This window comes from Bufo gargarizans, chromosome 4 (assembly GCF_014858855.1).
Source record: "Bufo gargarizans isolate SCDJY-AF-19 chromosome 4, ASM1485885v1, whole genome shotgun sequence".
Lineage (NCBI taxonomy): Eukaryota > Metazoa > Chordata > Amphibia > Anura > Bufonidae > Bufo > Bufo gargarizans.
Genome location: NC_058083.1, coordinates 454,688,504 through 454,707,327, shown reverse-complemented (window position 1 = coordinate 454,707,327; position 18,824 = coordinate 454,688,504). Strand labels below are relative to the sequence as shown.

The 18,824-nt window shown below is 54.5% G+C and overlaps 1 protein-coding gene across 4 annotated transcripts in view; it reads left to right on the top strand.

The window, feature by feature from the left end:
• The window catches only part of FANCD2 (FA complementation group D2), an 85,283-nt gene extending 67,963 nt beyond the window's left edge, over positions 1–17,320 (top strand). For 3 of the 4 annotated variants that reach the window (XM_044290285.1, XM_044290284.1, XM_044290288.1), the window contains 14 exons: positions 6,720–6,848; positions 8,214–8,332; positions 8,404–8,514; positions 8,582–8,709; positions 8,785–8,884; positions 8,962–9,081; positions 9,729–9,819; positions 10,206–10,277; positions 10,351–10,389; positions 10,497–10,571; positions 10,827–10,901; positions 10,977–11,123; positions 11,212–11,301; positions 16,883–17,320. In XM_044290285.1, the coding sequence (XP_044146220.1) occupies positions 6,720–6,848; positions 8,214–8,332; positions 8,404–8,514; positions 8,582–8,709; positions 8,785–8,884; positions 8,962–9,081; positions 9,729–9,819; positions 10,206–10,277; positions 10,351–10,389; positions 10,497–10,571; positions 10,827–10,901; positions 10,977–11,123; positions 11,212–11,301; positions 16,883–16,936 (1,350 nt within the window). In that variant the 3' untranslated portion in view covers positions 16,937–17,320. The remainder of the gene's footprint in view (positions 1–6,719; positions 6,849–8,213; positions 8,333–8,403; positions 8,515–8,581; positions 8,710–8,784; positions 8,885–8,961; positions 9,082–9,728; positions 9,820–10,205; positions 10,278–10,350; positions 10,390–10,496; positions 10,572–10,826; positions 10,902–10,976; positions 11,124–11,211; positions 11,302–16,882) is intronic. The other variant, XM_044290287.1, reaches the window with a different exon arrangement.
• Positions 17,321–18,824: the final 1,504 nt, after the last annotated feature.

Sequence of the window (18,824 nt, the reverse complement as noted above, 5' to 3'; positions counted from 1 at the left end):
TTTTAACCCTCTTAGGGACTAGAACCCTTGTCCTATGCACCCTGACAGAGCTCTATCAGGGTGAATAGGACCTCACACTCTCCCTGCTGTCCTGTGCATAGTACACACCGCAGCAGGGAGGTTACCATGGCAGCCAGAGCTTCAGGAGCGTCCTGGTCGCCATGGTAACTGATCGGAGCCCCAGGCTTACACTGCTGGGGCTCTGATGGGAGCTGCCACTGAGGATGGGCTTGGGTGGGGGGGGGGCACCTGAGGGGTGCAGATCACAACTACTTGTCATAGAGATCTGGAGCAGGCTATGTGACTCTGCAGCCAGCTCCCGCCTCCTGTGTATGAATTAATGAGTTATCTTCATTGGTGGCGCAGTTGCCACAGCTCCTCTTCCCCTTCCTCCCTCTCATTGGTGGCACAGTGGCCACAGCTCCTCTTCTCCTTTCTCGTCTCATTGGTGGCAGCAGCGGCCACAGCTCCTCTTCTCCTTCCTCCCTCTCATTGGTGGCAGAAGCGGCCACAGCTCCTCTTCTCCTCCCTCCTCTCATTGGTGGTAGCAGCGGCCACAGCTCCTCTTCTCCTTCCTCCCTCTCATTGGTGGTAGCAGCGGCCACAGCTCCTCTTCTCCTTCCTCCCTCTCATTGGTGGTAGCAGCGGCCACAGCTCCTCTTCTCCTTCCTCCCTCTCATTGGTGGCAGAAGCGGCCACAGCTCCTCTTCTCCTCCCTCCTCTCATTGGTGGCGCAGTGGCCACAGCTCCTCTTCTCCTCCCTCCTCTCATTGGTGGTAGCAGCGGCCACAGCTCCTCTTCTCCTTCCTCCCTCTCATTGGTGGCAGAAGCGGCCACAGCTCCTCTTCTCCTCCCTTCTCTCATTGGTGGCGCAGTGGCCACAGCTCCTCTTCTCCTCCCTCCTCTCATTGGTGGTAGCAGCGGCCACAGCTCCTCTTCTCCTCCCTCCTCTCATTGGTGGCAGCAGCTGCCACAGCTCCTCTTCTCCTTCCTCCTCTCATTGGTGGCGCAGTGGCCACAGCTCCTCTTCTCCTCCCTCCTCTCATTGGTGGCAGCAGCGGCCACAGCTCCTCTTCTCCTCCTTCCTCTCATTGGTGGCGCAGTGGCCACAGCTCCTCTTCTCCTCCTCTCATTGGTGGCAGCAGTGGCCACAGCTCCTCTTCTCCTCCCTCCTCTCATTGGTGGCAGCAGCTGCCACAGCTCCTCTTCTCCCTCCTCTCATTGGTGGCGCAGCGGCCACAGCTCCTCTTCTCCTCCCTCCTCTTCTCCTCCCTCCTCTCATTGGTGGCAGCAGCGGCCACAGCTCCTCTTCTCCTCCCTCCTCTCATTGGTGGCAGCAGCGGCCACAGCTCCTCTTCTCCTCCCTCCTCTCATTGGTGGCAGCAGCGGCCACAGCTCCTCTTCTCCTCCCTCCTCTCATTGGTGGCAGCAGCGGCCACAGCTCCTCTTCTCCTCCCTCCTCTCATTGGTGGCGCAGCGGCCACAGCTCCTCTTCTCCCTCCTCTCATTGGTGGCAGCAGCGGCCACAGCTCCTCTTCTCCTCCCTCCTCTCATTGGTGGCAGCAGCGGCCACAGCTCCTCTTCTCCTCCCTCCTCTCATTGGTGGCAGCAGCGGCACAGGGGGAGGAGACTCTGCTTCCTTCTCTCTTGTGCTGCTGAGGGAACACAGAGAGCGCTGACACAGGGCGATCCTTGATCCCCATACGTTATCGCAATATTGGCAAAATAGATGCCGATAACGTTCAAATTCCTTAATATCAGCCGATTAATATCAGTAAAACTGATAATCGGTCGATCCCTAGCACGGGGGTCTGTATGTGTGTGTGTACCGGGGTAGTCGGTCTGTAGATATTATATACAGTACTGGGGTAGGGGGACTGTAGAAATTATATACAGTCGTGGCGAAAAGTTTTGAGAATTACATAAATATTGGAAAAGTTGCTGCTTAAAGGGATTCTGTCATCAGATTTTACCCCTATAACCTAAAGATATCCTCATGTCCGGACTAAGAAGAAGAATCCTAAGCTGGCCTTATTAAACCTCACTGAGGCTCTATTTGTCCAAAAAACAGGTTTTTATAACCTGCCAATCACTTACTTAAGGTGCCCAAGGGGAGGTCCGTTAATACAGGGTGCCCGTCCGCACCCCTCGCTGCCTTCCGTCTTCATCGCGGCCTTCCCTGTCTTCAGCGCCGCCTTCTACAGCTCAGCACCGCCTCAGCAATCCTCCCCGTCCCTCTGCCAGATACCGCGCCTGCGCGCTAAGCTCAGCCAATCTGCAGGTCATTTTAGGGTTGAGCGAAGTGCGCATCACGCCGGCGCATGCGCACTTTGCTCAATGAAGCCGCTGCCAGGAGTCCGCACGGGCGCATCAGGCCGAGCCTAGTGCGCAGGCGCGGGATCTGGCAAAGGGACGGGAGGATTGCAGAGGCGGCGCTGAGCTGTAGAAGGCGGCGATGAAGACGGAAGACTGCGCTGGGCACCGGACGGTGAGGGGTGCGGACGGGCACCCTGTATTAACGGACCTCCCCTTGGGCACCTTAAGTAAGTGATTGGCAGGTTATAAAAACCAGTTTTTTGGACAAATAGAGCCTCAGTGAGGTTTAATAAGGCCAGCTTAGGATTCTTCTTCTTAGGCCGGACATGAGGATATTTTTAGGTTATAGGGGTAAAATCTGATGACAGAATCCCTTTTAAGTTTTTCTAATAGCAATTTGCATCTACTCCAGAGTGTTATGAAGAGGGATCAGATGAAATGCATAGTCCTTATTTGCCATGAAAATTAACTTAATCCCAAAAAAAAATTTCCACTGCATTTCATTGCTGTCATTAAAGGACCTGCTGAGATCATTTCGGTAATCGTCTTGTTACTCAGGTGAGAATGTTGACGAGCACAAGGCTGGAGATCATTATGTCAGGCTGATTGGGTAAAATGGCAGACTTGACCTGTTAAAAGGAGGGTGATGCTTGAAATCATTGTTCTTCCATTGTTAACCATGGTGACCTGCAAAGAAACGCGTGCAGCCATCATTGCGTTGCATAAGAATGGCTTCACAGGCAAGGATATTGTGGCTACTAAGATTGCACCTCAATCAACAATTTATAGGATCATCAAGAACTTCAAGGAAAGAGGTTCAATTCTTGTTAAGAAGGCTTCAGGGCGTCCAGGAAAGTCCAGCATGGTCTCCTAAAGAGGATTCAGCTGCGGGATCGGAGTGCCACCAGTGCAGCGCTTGCTCAGGAATGGCAGCAGGCAGGTGTGAGCGCATCTGCACGCACAGTGAGGTGAAGACTTTTGGAAGATGGCCTGGTGTCAAGAAGGGCAGCAAAGAAGCCACTTCTCTCCAAAAAAACATCAGGGACAGATTGATCTTCTGCAGAAAATATGGTGAATGGACTGCTGAGGACTGGGGCAAAGTCATATTCTCCGATGAAGCCTCTTTCCAATGGCTTGGGTGGGGGGGGGCACCTGAGGGGTGCAGATCACAGCTACTTGTCATAGAGATCTGGAGCAGGCTATGTGACTCTGCAGCCAGCTCCCGCCTCCTGTGTATGAATTAATGAGAGTTCTCTTCATTGGTGGCGCAGTGTGCCCCAACAACCCCCAACCCCAGTATTAGACATTGGTGGTGCAGTGGCCACAGCTCCTCTTCTCCTTCCTCCCTCTCATTGGTGGCACAGTGGCCACAGCTCCTCTTCTCCTCCCTCCTCTCATTGGTGGCGCAGTGGCCACAACTCCTCTTCTCCCTCCTCTCATTGGTGGTAGCAGCGGCCACAGCTCCTCTTCTCCTTTCTCCCTCTCATTGGTGGCACAGTGGCCACAGCTCCTCTTCTCCTTTCTCCCTCTCATTGGTGGCACAGTGGCCACAACTCCTCCCTCCTCTCATTGGTGGTAGCGGCCACAGCTCCTCTTCTCCTTCCTCCCTCTCATTGGTGGCGCAGTGGCCACAGCTCCTCTTCTCCTTCCTCCCTCTCATTGGTGGCAGAAGCGGCCACAGCTCCTCTTCTCCTTCCTCCTCTCATTGGTGGCGCAGTGGCCACAGCTCCTCTTCTCCTCCCTCCTCTCATTGGTGGTAGCAACGGCCACAGCTCCTCTTCTCCTCCCTCCTCTCATTGGTGGCAGCAGCGGCCACAGCTCCTCTTCTCCTCCCTCCTCTCATTGGTGGCAGCAGCGGCACGGGGGGGGGGGGGGGTTTACTAACTTTTAACCCTCTTAGGGACTAGAACCCTTGTCCTATGCACCCTGACAGAGCTCTATCAGGGTGAATAGGACCTCACACTCTCCCTGCTGTCCTGTGCATAGTACACACCGCAGCAGGGAGGTTACCATGGCAGCCAGAGCTTCAGGAGCGTCCTGGTCGCCATGGTAACTGATCGGAGCCCCAGGCTTACACTGCTGGGGCTCTGATGGGAGCTGCCACTGAGGATGGGCTTGGGTGGGGGGGGGCACCTGAGGGGTGCAGATCACAACTACTTGTCATAGAGATCTGGAGCAGGCTATGTGACTCTGCAGCCAGCTCCCGCCTCCTGTGTATGAATTAATGAGTTATCTTCATTGGTGGCGCAGTTGCCACAGCTCCTCTTCCCCTTCCTCCCTCTCATTGGTGGCACAGTGGCCACAGCTCCTCTTCTCCTTTCTCGTCTCATTGGTGGCGCAGTGGCCACAGCTCCTCTTCTCCTCCCTCCTCTCATTGGTGGCGCAGTGGCCACATCTCCTCCTCCCTCTTATTGGTGGTAGCAGCGGCCACAGCTCCTTTTCTCCTTCCTCCCTCTCATTGGTGGCAGAAGCGGCCACAGCTCCTCTTCTCCTTCCTCCTCTCATTGGTGGCGCAGTGGCCACAACTCCTCTTCTCCTCCCTCCTCTCATTGGTGGTAGCAGCGGCCACAGCTCCTCCCTCCTCTCATTGGTGGCGCAGTGGCCACAGCTCCTCTTCTCCTTCCTCCCTCTCATTGGTGGCACAGTGGCCACAGCTCCTCTTCTCCTCCCTCCTCTCATTGGTGGCAGCAGCGGCCACAGCTCCTCTTCTCCTCCCTCCTCTCATTGGTGGTAGCAGCGGCCACAGCTCCTCTTCTCCTCCCTCCTCTCATTGGTGGTAGCAGCGGCCACAGCTCCTCTTCTTCTCCTTCCTCCCTCTCATTGGTGGCAGAAGCGGCCACAGCTCCTCTTCTCCTCCCTCCTCTCATTGGTGGCGCAGTGGCCACAGCTCCTCTTCTCCTCCCTCCTCTCATTGGTGGTAGCAGCGGCCACAGCTCCTCTTCTCCTTCCTCCCTCTCATTGGTGGCAGAAGCGGCCACAGCTCCTCTTCTCCTCCCTCCTCTCATTGGTGGCGCAGTGGCCACAGCTCCTCTTCTCCTCCCTCCTCTCATTGGTGGTAGCAGCGGCCACAGCTCCTCTTCTCCTCCCTCCTCTCATTGGTGGCAGCAGCTGCCACAGCTCCTCTTCTCCTTCCTCCTCTCATTGGTGGCGCAGTGGCCACAGCTCCTCTTCTCCTCCCTCCTCTCATTGGTGGCAGCAGCGGCCACAGCTCCTCTTCTCCTCCTTCCTCTCATTGGTGGCGCAGTGGCCACAGCTCCTCTTCTCCTCCTCTCATTGGTGGCAGCAGCGGCCACAGCTCCTCTTCTCCTCCCTCCTCTCATTGGTGGCAGCAGCTGCCACAGCTCCTCTTCTCCCTCCTCTCATTGGTGGCGCAGCGGCCACAGCTCCTCTTCTCCTCCCTCCTCTCATTGGTGGCAGCAGCGGCCACAGCTCCTCTTCTCCTCCCTCCTCTCATTGGTGGCAGCAGCGGCCACAGCTCCTCTTCTCCTCCCTCCTCTCATTGGTGGCAGCAGCGGCCACAGCTCCTCTTCTCCTCCCTCCTCTCATTGGTGGCGCAGTGGCCACAGCTCCTCTTCTCCCTCCTCTCATTGGTGGCAGCAGCGGCCACAGCTCCTCTTCTCCTCCCTCCTCTCATTGGTGGCAGCAGCGGCCACAGCTCCTCTTCTCCTCCCTCCTCTCATTGGTGGCAGCAGCGGCCACAGCTCCTCTTCTCCTCCCTCCTCTCATTGGTGGCGCAGTGGCCACAGCTCCTCTTCTCCCTCCTCTCATTGGTGGCAGCAGCGGCCACAGCTCCTCTTCTCCTCCCTCCTCTCATTGGTGGCAGCAGCGGCCACAGCTCCTCTTCTCCTCCCTCCTCTCATTGGTGGCAGCAGCGGCCACAGCTCCTCTTCTCCTCCCTCCTCTCATTGGTGGCAGCAGCGGCCACAGCTCCTCTTCTCCTCCCTCCTCTCATTGGTGGCAGCAGCGGCACAGGGGGAGGAGACTCTGCTTCCTTCTCTCTTGTGCTGCTGAGGGAACACAGAGAGCGCTGACACAGGGCGATCCTTGATCCCCATACGTTATCGCAATATTGGCAAAATAGATGCCGATAACGTTCAAATTCCTTAATATCAGCCGATTAATATCAGTAAAACTGATAATCGGTCGATCCCTAGCACGGGGGTCTGTATGTGTGTGTGTGTATGTATGTATGTATGTATGTATATGTGTGTGTGTGTGTGTGTGTGTGTGTGTGTGTGTGTGTGTAATATATATATATATATATATATATATATTTTTCTATAATGTACGGGGCGGTCTATATACTGTTAGGGCATATACCTGGCGGCACAGTATATAAAGTCCCGGACACGCACGCGGCTGCTCTTTAACATGTGTGTGGATTTAATCTTCCTGTTGTGCAGGTGAAGGACACGAAGGGCTCAGAGTTCTCCCATCTGCGCCAGAGGACGCCTCAAGACGTGGCAGAAGTGGTTGTCGGGCTCCTGACCCCGCTGTGCAGCCATGTGGAGAACGTGCACCACTACTTCCAGGTACTGGCGAGCGCGGCATTAGGAACCATCCTTCTCGATCGTTTCCCCATAGTCACCTTGTCCTGATTGGCACCTGCACAGCGGGATCTATATATTATATAATGCGCAGATTTTATGTGCCACATGAGATCACCTGGCACACTGCATCCTGTGATGTGAGGTTATACATATACTGATCTCGTGGCACACGGCATCCTGTGATGTGAGGTCTTACATGTACTGATCTCGTGGCACGCGGCATCCTGTGATGTGAGGTCTCACATGTGCTGATCTCGTGGCACCCGGCATCCTGTGATGTGAGGTCTTACATATACTGATCTCGTGGCACACTGCATCCTGTGATGTGAGGTCTTACATATACTGATCTCGTGGCACACGGCATCCTGTGATGTCAGGTCTTACATGTGCTGATCTCGTGGCACGCGGCATCCTGTGATGTGAGGTCTCACATGTGCTGATCTCGTGGCACCCGGCATCCTGTGATGTGAGGTCTTACATGTACTGATCTCGTGGCACGCGGCATCCTGTGATGTGAGGTCTTACATATACTGATCTCGTGGCACGCGGCATCCTGTGATGTGAGGTCTCACATGTGCTGATCTCGTGGCACCCGGCATCCTGTGATGTGAGGTCTTACATGTACTGATCTCGTGGCACGCGGCATCCTGTGATGTGAGGTCTTACATGTACTGATCTCGTGGCACGCGGCATCCTGTGATGTGAGGTCTTACATGTACTGATCTCGTGGCACCTGGCATCCTGTGATGTGAGGTCTTACATGTACTGATCTCGTGGCACACTGCATCCTGTGATGTGAGGTCTTACATATACTGATCTCGTGGCACCTGGCATCCTGTGATGTGAGGGCTTACATGTGCTGATTACGTGGCACCTGGCATCCTGTGATGTGAGGGCTTACATGTGCTGATCTCGTGGCACGCGGCATCCTGTGATGTGAGGTCTTGCATGTACTGATCTCGTGGCACGCGGCATCCTGTGATGTGAGGTCTTACATATACTGATCTCGTGGCACCCGGCATCCTGTGATGTGAGGGCTTACATGTGCTGATCTCGTGGCACGCGGCATCCTGTGATGTGAGGTCTTGCATGTACTGATCTCGTGGCACGCGGCATCCTGTGATGTGAGGTCTTACATGTGCTGATCTCGTGGCACGCGGCATCCTGTGATGTGAGGTCTTACATGTGCTGATCTCGTGGCACGCGGCATCCTGTGATGTGAGGTCTTGCATGTGCTGATCTCGTGGCACGCGGCATCCTGTGATGTGAGGGCTTACATGTGCTGATCACGTGGCACGTTACATGTGCTGAGCGTGGACATTGCTCACTGCTCCTTCTCTTCGGCAGACGTTCCTAGCTGAGGGTCCCGGTGTGGTGGGTGCTGCGGGGCTGGACGTGAAGGAGCACCAGCACATGGCCTCCTGCTACCATTTGCTCCTGCAGATTTTCCACGCTCTCTTGTCCTGGTATGTGGCGCGCTCTCGTCATACGTGTGGGGCCTGGCACCGCGGCTGATATCACTCACCTCTTCTTTCAGGAATGGCTTTTTACAGCATGAGAACAGGAATCTGTGGAAGTCGGCGCTGGCGGTGTTCGCACACAGAATAAAGGAGTCGGACCCGTCGGTGGACCTGGAGGAGCAGGTCCGGTATGTATCGCGTGTCCCACGTCCGCTCTCACTGCTGCGCCCTCTGCTGATGCCCTTTTCCTCTCAGCCACAGTGTCAGCTACTTCCAGAACCTGTGCAGCAGCGTCCCCACAATCTCTGCCGCCCTGAGCCTAACGCAGCTGCTGATTGCGCTGATGGAGAAGACGGACGCCGCGCAGTACCGCAGCAGTACCGGTATGCACGGCGCCACCCTTCATTTAGCGCTCATTGCGATGTACGTGCCATTCATTGTCCTTCTTTTGGAAACAGCCTCCATTGTGAAAGGTTTTCTGTGCCAGTCCTGGATCCAGCCCAACGGGGAGCGTGAGAGAGGCATCAGGTTTAATGAGGCCCTACAGAGCCTGTTATGGTGAGTGACAGAGCCCACGCGTGGCCACTAGGGGGCTCCCCTGCACCGTGTGATGGGGGCTGCACTGTGTGTTCCAGTATCTACCTGGAGTACGCCGATGTCCCAAAAGCCATCGAAGAAATCTGTGGAGCAGGAGTGTCTGAGCTGATGAACGCGGCCAAAGACGGACATTCATCTACATATCCCACTCTGACCAGGTAGGCGAACCACAGGCGCGGACTGTCCGCTGTCCCCCTGTAGTGCCCGTTATATGGCTCGGACTGTCCGCTGTCCCCCTGCTATAGGGCCCGGACTGTCCGCTGTCCCCCTGTAGTGCCCGTTATATGGCTCGGACTGTCCGCCGTACCACTGCTATAGGGCCCGGACTGTCCGCTGTCCCCCTGTAGTGCCCGTTATATGGCTCGGACTGTCCGCCGTACCACTGCTATAGGGCCCGGACTGTCCGCTGTCCCCCTGTAGTGCCCGTTATAGGGCCCGGACTGTCCGCCGTACCACTGCTATAGGGCCCGGACTGTCCGCTGTTCCCCTGTAGTGCCCGTTATATGGCTCGGACTGTCCGCTGTCCCCCTGCTATGGGGCCCGGACTGTCTGCTGTTCCCCTGTAGTGCCCGTTATAGGGCCCGGACTGTCCGCCGTACCACTGCTATAGGGCCCGGACTGTCCGCTGTCCCCCTGTAGTGCCCGTTATATGGCTCGGACTGTCCGCTGTCCCCCTGCTATAGGGCCCGGACTGTCCGCTGTCCGCCTGGTATAGGGCCCGGACTGTCCGCTGTCCCCCTGGTATAGGGCCCGGTATACGGCCTCCGGTGGTGGCACTTGGTATCAGGACTTCTCTTCTTTTCAGGCAAACATTTGTGGTTTTCTTCCGTGTCCTGATGAACAAGTTGGAGAAATATGTGAGGAACATTCCTGCTGGGACAAGGGCTGACGGACAGGTAAGTGGCTGAGTCTGTGGTCCTGGAGCTGTGGGGGAAGCATCTGGCAGGCCCTGTGCAGTGAGGACCGCCCCTTTAGGAGCCGCCACTTTCCCTTTAATTCTTGGGTCTGCAGGGATATGTTGGGCAGTAAGTGGCTAGGTCTGGGCACCCTAACCTTAGTGACCCCAGCGCTATAGTCCTGGCCCTCTGGGGCTGTTGTCGGCACATGGTTGTGCAGATGCCGCCCGCCCTGTAACTGTGTCATACGTGCTGCGGTGTCTTCCAGTCCTAGTGCTGGCGTCCGCCATGCTGTCGGGCCAGTCCTAGCATTTCCAGATTCCCCTCTTATTCCAGGGGTCCTTCACAGAAGGTCCCATCACGTAGAGTCACCCTGTGTCTTACAGGTACACGCGGAGCGGCTTCTGTGCTGGAGTCTGGCGGTCAGGAATTTCCACATTCTCGTCAACCTGATTAAGGTGAGTGCTGCGGTCTGACCCTCGGGGCTTCTAGTAGTGCTGAAGACTGAGGTTGGTGTCTCTTCCTCCGCAGGTGTTTGACAGTCGTCCCATGCTGATTACCTGCCTGAAGGTGCGGAGGTCTTCTCACTCCATCGCGGCTTGTCCTGTCTCTCTTTTCTAGTCCTTCCCTATTGCTGGCACCCAGTGGTTTACTGTCACTTCTGTCTTTCCCGGCAGTATGGCCGCCAGTTTGTGGAGACGTTCCTGAGGGTCGGGATGCCTCTTCTGGACTGCTGTTTTAAGAAGCATCGGGTGAGTTATATAGGGGAAAGGCTGCCTGCCCTCCGTGGTCAGCCTATTGATGGCATGTTCTACAGGACGATGTGCATCTCGCATTTATAACGCAGCATTAGCGTTTTACATCGTGAGTGCGGCACGACTGTATTTACTTTATTATAGTGTTTGCGGAGCGCTGGTGCATTGGTTGTTTTGTGCTTTCAGCCATGGCGACGTGCACTGGGATGTGCTGAATGACCCCCAATTTTATTTTCTTTGCCTGTTTTACAGGACGATGTGCAGAGTTTACTGAAAATCCTACAGTTATGCACCCGGCAACTTCACCACATGTGCGGTCACTCCAAAGTAGGTGTCAGCCAGGTTGGTGTCGTGCCATGTGTTGGCCTTCTTTCAGTATCTGAGAGGTTTCCTTCTCTTCAGATCCATCAGGACACCGGTCTAACAACACACGTGCCACAGCTGAAGAAGACTCTGGAGATGTTCGTGTACCGGGTGAAAGCCATGCTGGTCCTCAACAACTGCCAGGAGGCGTTCTGGCTGGGCAACCTCAAAAACAGAGACCTCCAGGTGAGAGCGGTCCCACAGGGTATGCCGCGCCGGTCAGATATTGGTAAACTGGGACCACCATGTAATCTGCATCTGTTCACTTTCTCAGGGGGAGGAAATATTATCACAGAAGTCACAAGACAGTGAGACAGAAGAGGATCCAGAGTCACAGCTCCCCCCCGAGGAGCCGGAGGAGCAGGTGCAGGACAGGGGCAGCCGCACAGTGGCGGGTTCCGCCAACGTGTTACTACCGGGCAGGAGCTGCTATTAGGGCAGTAAGCATGTTACATATGGAGCAGGAGGCGCTCGTAGGGTGGTGTACGTGTTACATAATGGAGCAGGAGGCACTCGTAGGGTGGTGTATGTGTTACATATAGAGCAGGAGGCGCTCGTAGGGTGGTGTATGTGTTACATATGGAGCAGGAGGCGCTCGTAGGGTGGTGTATGTGTTACATCTGGAGCAGGAGGCGCTCGTAGGGTGGTGTACGTGTTACATATGGAGCAGGAGGCGCTCGTAGGGGTGGTGTACGTGTTACATATGGAGCAGGAGGCGCTCGTAGGGTGGTGTACGTGTTACATATGGAGCAGGAGGAGCTTGTAGGGTGGTGTACGTGTTACATATGGAGCAGGAGGCCCTCGTAGGGTGGTGTACGTGTTACATATGGAGCAGGAGGCGCTCGTAGGGTGGTGTACGTGTTACATATGGAGCAGGAGGCGCTCGTAGGGTGGTGTACATGTTACATATAGAGCAGGAGGCGCTCGTAGGGTGGTGTACGTGTAACATGGAGCAGGAGGCGCTCGTAGGGTGGTGTACGTGTTACATATGGAGCAGGAGGCCCTCGTAGGGTGGTGTACGTGTTACATATGGAGCAGGAGGCGCTCGTAGGGTGGTGTACGTGTTACATATGGAGCAGGAGGCGCTCGTAGGGTGGTGTACGTGTTACATATGGAGCAGGAGGCCCTCGTAGGGTGGTGTACGTGTAACATATGAAGCAGGAGGCCCTCGTAGGGTGGTGTACGTGTAACATATGGAGCAGGAGGCCCTCGTAGGGTGGTGTACGTGTTACATATAGAGCAGGAGGCGCTCGTAGGGTGGTGTACATGTTACATATGGAGCAGGAGGCCCTCGTAGGGTGGGTGTACGTGTAACATATGGAGCAGGAGGCGCTCGTAGGGGGTGTACGTGTTACATATGGAGCAGGAGGCGCTCGTAGGGTGGTGTACGTGTTACATATGGAGCAGGAGGCGCTCGTAGGGTGGTGTATGTGTTACATATGGAGCAGGAGGCGCTCGTAGGGTGGTGTACGTGTTACATATGGGAGCAGGAGGCCCTCGTAGGGTGGTGTACGTGTTACATATGAGCAGGAGGCGCTCGTAGGGTGGTGTACGTGTTACATATGGAGCAGGAGGCGCTCGTAGGGTGGTGTACATGTTACATATAGAGCAGGAGGCGCTCGGTAGGGTGGTGTACGTGTAACATGGAGCAGGAGGCGCTCGTAGGGTGGTGTACGTGTTACATATGGAGCAGGAGGCGCTCGTAGGGTGGTGTACGTGTTACATATGGAGCAGGAGGCGCTCGTAGGGTGGTGTACGTGTTACATATGGAGCAGGAGGCGCTAGTAGGGTGGTGTACGTGTTACATATGGAGCAGGAGGCCCTCGTAGGGTGGTGTACGTGTAACATATGAAGCAGGAGGCCCTCGTAGGGTGGTGTACGTGTAACATATGGAGCAGGAGGCCCTCGTAGGGTGGTGTACGTGTTACATATAGAGCAGGAGGCGCTCGTAGGGGTGGTGTACGTGTTACATATGGAGCAGGAGGCGCTCGTAGGGTGGTGTACATGTTACATATAGAGCAGGAGGCGCTCGTAGGGTGGTGTAAGTGTAACATATGGAGCAGGAGGCGCTCGTAGGGTGGTGTACGTGTTACATATGGAGCAGGAGGCGCTCGTAGGGTGGTGTACGTGTTACATATGGAGCAGGAGGCGCTCGTAGGGGTGGTGTACGTGTAACATGGAGCAGGAGGCACTCGTAGGGTGGTGTACGTGTTACATATGGAGCAGGAGGCGCTCGTAGGGTGGTGTACGTGTTACATATAGAGCAGGAGGCGCTCGTAGGGTGGTGTACGTGTTACATATGGAGCAGGAGGCGCTCGTAGGTGGTGTACGTGTAACATGGAGCAGGAGGCGCTCGTAGGGTGGTGTATGTGTTACATATGGAGCAGGAGGCGCTCGTAGGGTGGTGTACGTGTTACATATAGAGCAGGAGGCGCTCGTAGGGTGGTGTACGTGTTACATATGGAGCAGGAGGTGCTCGTAGGGTGGTGTACGTGTTACATATGGAGCAGGAGGCACTCGTAGGGTGGTGTACGTGTTACATATGGAGCAGGAGGCCCTCGTAGGGTGGTGTATGTGTTACATATAGAGCAGGAGGCGCTCGTAGGGTGGTGTACATGTTACATATAGAGCAGGAGGCCCTCGTAGGGTGGTGTACGTGTTACATATGGAGCAGGAGGCCCTCGTAGGGTGGTGTACGTGTTACATATGGAGCAGGAGGCGCTCGTAGGGTGGTGTACGTGTTACATATGGAGCAGGAGGCCCTCGTAGGGTGGTGTACGTGTTACATATGGAGCAGGAGGCCCTCGTAGGGTTGGTGTACGTGTTACATATGGAGCAGGAGGTGCTTGTAGGGTGGTGTACGTGTTACATATGGAGCAGGAGGCGCTCGTAGGGTGGTGTACGTGTAACATATGGAGCAGGAGGCGCTCGTAGGGTGGTGTATGTGTAACATGGAGCAGGAGGCGCTCGTAGGGTGGTGTACGTGTTACATATGGACAGGAGGTGCTTGTAGGGTGGTGTACGTGTTACATATGGAGCAGGAGGCCCTCGTAGGGTGGTGTACGTGTTACATATGGAGCAGGAGGAGCTCGTAGGGTGGTGTACGTGTTACATATGGAGCAGGAGGCGCTCGTAGGGTGGTGTACGTGTAACATATGGAGCAGGAGGCGCTCGTAGGGTGGTGTACGTGTTACTATGGAGCAGGAGGCCCTCGTAGGGTGGTGTACGTGTAACATATGGAGCAGGAGGCCCTCGTAGGGTGGTGTACATGTTACATATAGAGCAGGAGGCGCTCGTAGGGTGGTGTACGTGTTACATATGGAGCAGGAGGCCCTCGTAGGGTGGTGTACGTGTAACATATGGAGCAGGAGGCGCTCGTAGGGTGGTGTACGTGTTACATATGGAGCAGGAGGCGCTCGTAGGGTGGTGTACATGTTACATATAGAGCAGGAGGCGCTCGTAGGGTGGTGTACGTGTAACATGGAGCAGGAGGCGCTCGTAGGGTGGTGTACGTGTTACATATGGAGCAGGAGGCGCTCGTAGGGTGGTGTACGTGTTACATATGGAGCAGGAGGCGCTCGTAGGGTGGTGTACGTGTTACATATGGAGCAGGAGGCGCTCGTAGGGTGGTGTACGTGTTACATATGGAGCAGGAGGCCCTCGTAGGGTGGTGTACGTGTAACATATGAAGCAGGAGGCCCTCGTAGGGTGGTGTACGTGTAACATATGGAGCAGGAGGCCCTCGTAGGGTGGTGTACGTGTTACATATAGAGCAGGAGGCGCTCGTAGGGTGGTGTACGTGTTACATATGGAGCAGGAGGCGCTCGGTAGGGTGGTGTACATGTTACATATAGAGCAGGAGGCGCTCGTAGGGTGGTGTATGTGTAACATGGAGCAGGAGGCGCTCGTAGGGTGGTGTACGTGTTACATATGGAGCAGGAGGTGCTTGTAGGGTGGTGTACGTGTTACATATGGAGCAGGAGGTGCTCGTAGGGTGGTGTACATGTTACATATAGAGCAGGAGGCGCTCGTAGGGTGGTGTACGTGTTACATATGGAGCAGGAGGCCCTCGTAGGGTGGTGTACGTGTAACATATAGAGCAGGAGGCGCTCGTAGGGTGGTGTACGTGTAACATATGGAGCAGGAGGCCCTCGTAGGGTGGTGTACGTGTAACATATAGAGCAGGAGGCGCTCGTAGGGTGGTGTACATGTTACATATGGAGCAGGAGGCCCTCGTAGGGTGGTGTACGTGTTACATATGGAGCAGGAGGCGCTCGTAGGGTGGTGTACGTGTTACATATGGAGCAGGAGGCCCTCGTAGGGTGGTGTACGTGTTACATATGGAGCAGGAGGCGCTCGTAGGGTGGTGTACGTGTAACATATGGAGCAGTAGGCCCTCGTAGGGTGGTGTACGTGTTACATATGGAGCAGGAGGCGCTCGTAGGGTGGTGTACGTGTAACATGGAGCAGGAGGAGCTCGTAGGGTGGTGTACGTGTTACATATGGAGCAGGAGGCGCTCGTAGGGTGGTGTACGTGTTACATATGGAGCAGGAGGCCCTCGTAGGGTGGTGTACGTGTTACATATGGAGCAGGAGGCGCTCGTAGGGTGGTGTACGTGTAACATATGGAGCAGTAGGCCCTCGTAGGGTGGTGTACGTGTTACATATGGAGCAGGAGGCGCTCGTAGGGTGGTGTACGTGTAACATATGGAGCAGGAGGCGCTCGTAGGGTGGTGTACGTGTTACATATGGAGCAGGAGGCCCTCGTAGGGTGGTGTACGTGTAACATATGGAGCAGTAGGCACTCGTAGGGTGGTGTACGTGTTACATATGGAGCAGGAGGCGCTCGTAGGGTGGTGTATGTGTTACATATAGAGCAGGAGGTGCTCGTAGGGTGGTGTACGTGTAACATGGAGCAGGAGGAGCTCGTAGGGTGGTGTACGTGTTACATATGGAGCAGGAGGCGCTCGTAGGGTGGTGTACATGTTACATATGGAGCAGGAGGCGCTCGTAGGGTGGTGTACGTGTAACATGGAGCAGGAGGCCCTCGTAGGGTGGTGTATGTGTTACATATGGAGCAGGAGGCCCTCGTAGGGTGGTGTACGTGTTACATATGGAGCAGGAGGCGCTCGTAGGGTGGTGTATGTGTTACATATAGAGCAGGAGGTGCTCGTAGGGTGGTGTACGTGTAACATGGAGCAGGAGGAGCTCGTAGGGTGGTGTACGTGTTACATATGGAGCAGGAGGCCCTCGTAGGGTGGTGTACGTGTAACATGGAGCAGGAGGCGCTCGTAGGGTGGTGTACGTGTTACATATGGAGCAGGAGGCCCTCGTAGGGTGGTGTACGTGTAACATATGGAGCAGGAGGCGCTCGTAGGGTGGTGTATGTGTTACATATGGAGCAGGAGGCGCTCGTAGGGTGGTGTATGTGTTACATATGGAGCAGGAGGCGCTCGTAGGGTGGTGTACGTGTTACATATGGAGCAGGAGGCACTCGTAGGGTGGTGTACGTGTTACATATGGAGCAGGAGGCCCTCGTAGGGTGGTGTACGTGTTACATATAGAGTAGGAGGTGCTCGTAGGGTGGTGTACGTGTTACATATGGAGCAGGAGGCCCTCGTAGGGTGGTGTACGTGTAACATATGGAGCAGTAGGCCCTCGTAGGGTGGTGTACGTGTTACATATGGAGCAGGAGGCGCTCGTAGGGTGGTGTACGTGTTACATATAGAGCAGGAGGCGCTCGTAGGGTGGTGTACGTGTTACATATGGAGCAGGAGGCGCTCGTAGGGTGGTGTACGTGTTAGATATGGAGCAGTAGGCGCTCGTAGGGTGGTGTACGTGTTACATATAGAGTAGGAGGCGCTCGTAGGGTGGTATACATGTTGCTCATGGATATAAGGACCCCATGGACATGCGGGCAGACACCTTTTTGTTTTACTTTATAGGAAGAGGAGAGCAAAGGAAGTGACCTGGAGGAGGAAGATGAAGAGTCCGACTGAGCCTTCTGGTTTCCTAGCTGCCCCTCCCCAATAATAAGACTTTATGGGCCTCCGTTATCATTGACCTGCGGGGTACGCCTCGTATTAGGCACAGCATCCGGTAGTCCGTGACCCGTCCCCTCCCTGCCCTCACTCCTGCTCTTGGGGTAACTGGCGAAGGAGAAACATCGTTTGTGCAAGTTGGGGCAAAAAAGTTGCAAATATGCAGAAAACTGGGGTATAAATATGATAAATCAGGCTCCTTGTGTGCAGGATGTACATGCTCCCTTCTACATGTATCAGACATGGTCTCCACCTGCCCCCTGTGCAGACCGCAGGGAGCGTGCCCTTGGGCTTGTTATAAACCTTCTGTTGTCACATTAAAGAGTTAACAATGCAAAATGACTGGCAGAGAAATGATGGAGCTGTGTCATACGTGTGGATGGTGTGTGTGTCGAGCAGTGTCATACATGTGGATGCTGTGTGTCATACGTGTGGATGGTGTGTGTGGGGAGCAGTGTCATACGTGTGGATGGGGTATACGTTTGTCGAGCCGTGTCGGGGGGGAGGGGGTATAGATGTTCTGCCTGTGAGGAGGGGGAGGTTGTTGATCTGTCGTGCGAGGGAGGGGGTGCTGTGTTGAGCCTGTAGACTGGGGGGGGGGGGGGGGGGGTAGTAGCAGCCTACCATTAGTTGTAGGACACTGGGACCTCCTTCCGTCACTTATTTTACTGGTCATCAGCCCTGCTGGAGGGTTAGGGTACTGCAGGAACCTTGGCAGACAATTTACTTGACCACCCTCGGACAATTGAAGTGGAGCAGCCGGGAAAGTCTTCTCAGGATGGCAGACCAGTATGTAAAGTCTTTTCATGATGGGTGGCCGCCAGGAGTTGCAGATTCCACAGTGCTGTACAGACATTTTCATCACTTCTATGTCACTGACATATTCCACAGCGCTGTACAGACATTCTCATCACTTATATATCACTGACATATTCCACAGCGCTGTACAGACATTCTCATCCCTTATATAGCACTGACATATTCCACAGCGCTGTACAGACATTCCCATCACTTATATATCACTGACATATTCCACAGCGCTGTACAGACATTCTCATCACTTACATATCACTGACATATTCCACAGCGCTGTACAGACATTCTCATCACTTACATATCACTGACATATTCCACAGCGCTGTACAGACATTCTCATCACTGATATATATCACTAACATATTCCACAGCGCTGTACAGACATTCTCATCACTGATATATATCACTAACATATTCCACAGCGCTGTACAGACATTCTCATCACTTCTATATCACTGACATATTCCACAGCGCTGTACATTCTCATCACTTATATACCACTGACATATTCCACAGCGCTGTACATTCTCATCACTTACATATCACTGACATATTCCACAGCACTGTACAGACATTCTCATCACTTATATATCACTGACCTATTCCACAGCGCTGTACAGACATTCTCATCACTTCTATGTCACTGACCTATTCCACAGCACTGCACAGACATTCTCATCCCTTATATATCACTGACATATTCCACAGCGCTGTACAGACATTCTCATCACTTCTATATCACTGACATATTCCACAGCGCTGTACATTCTCATCACTTATATACCACTGACATATTCCACAGCGCTGTACATTCTCATCACTTATATACCACTGACATATTCCACAGCGCTGTACATTCTCATCACTTACATATCACTGACATATTCCACAGCACTGTACAGACATTCTCATCACTTATATATCACTGACCTATTCCACAGCGCTGTACAGACATTCTCATCACTTCTATGTCACTGACCTATTCCACAGCACTGCACAGACATTCTCATCCCTTATATATCACTAACAT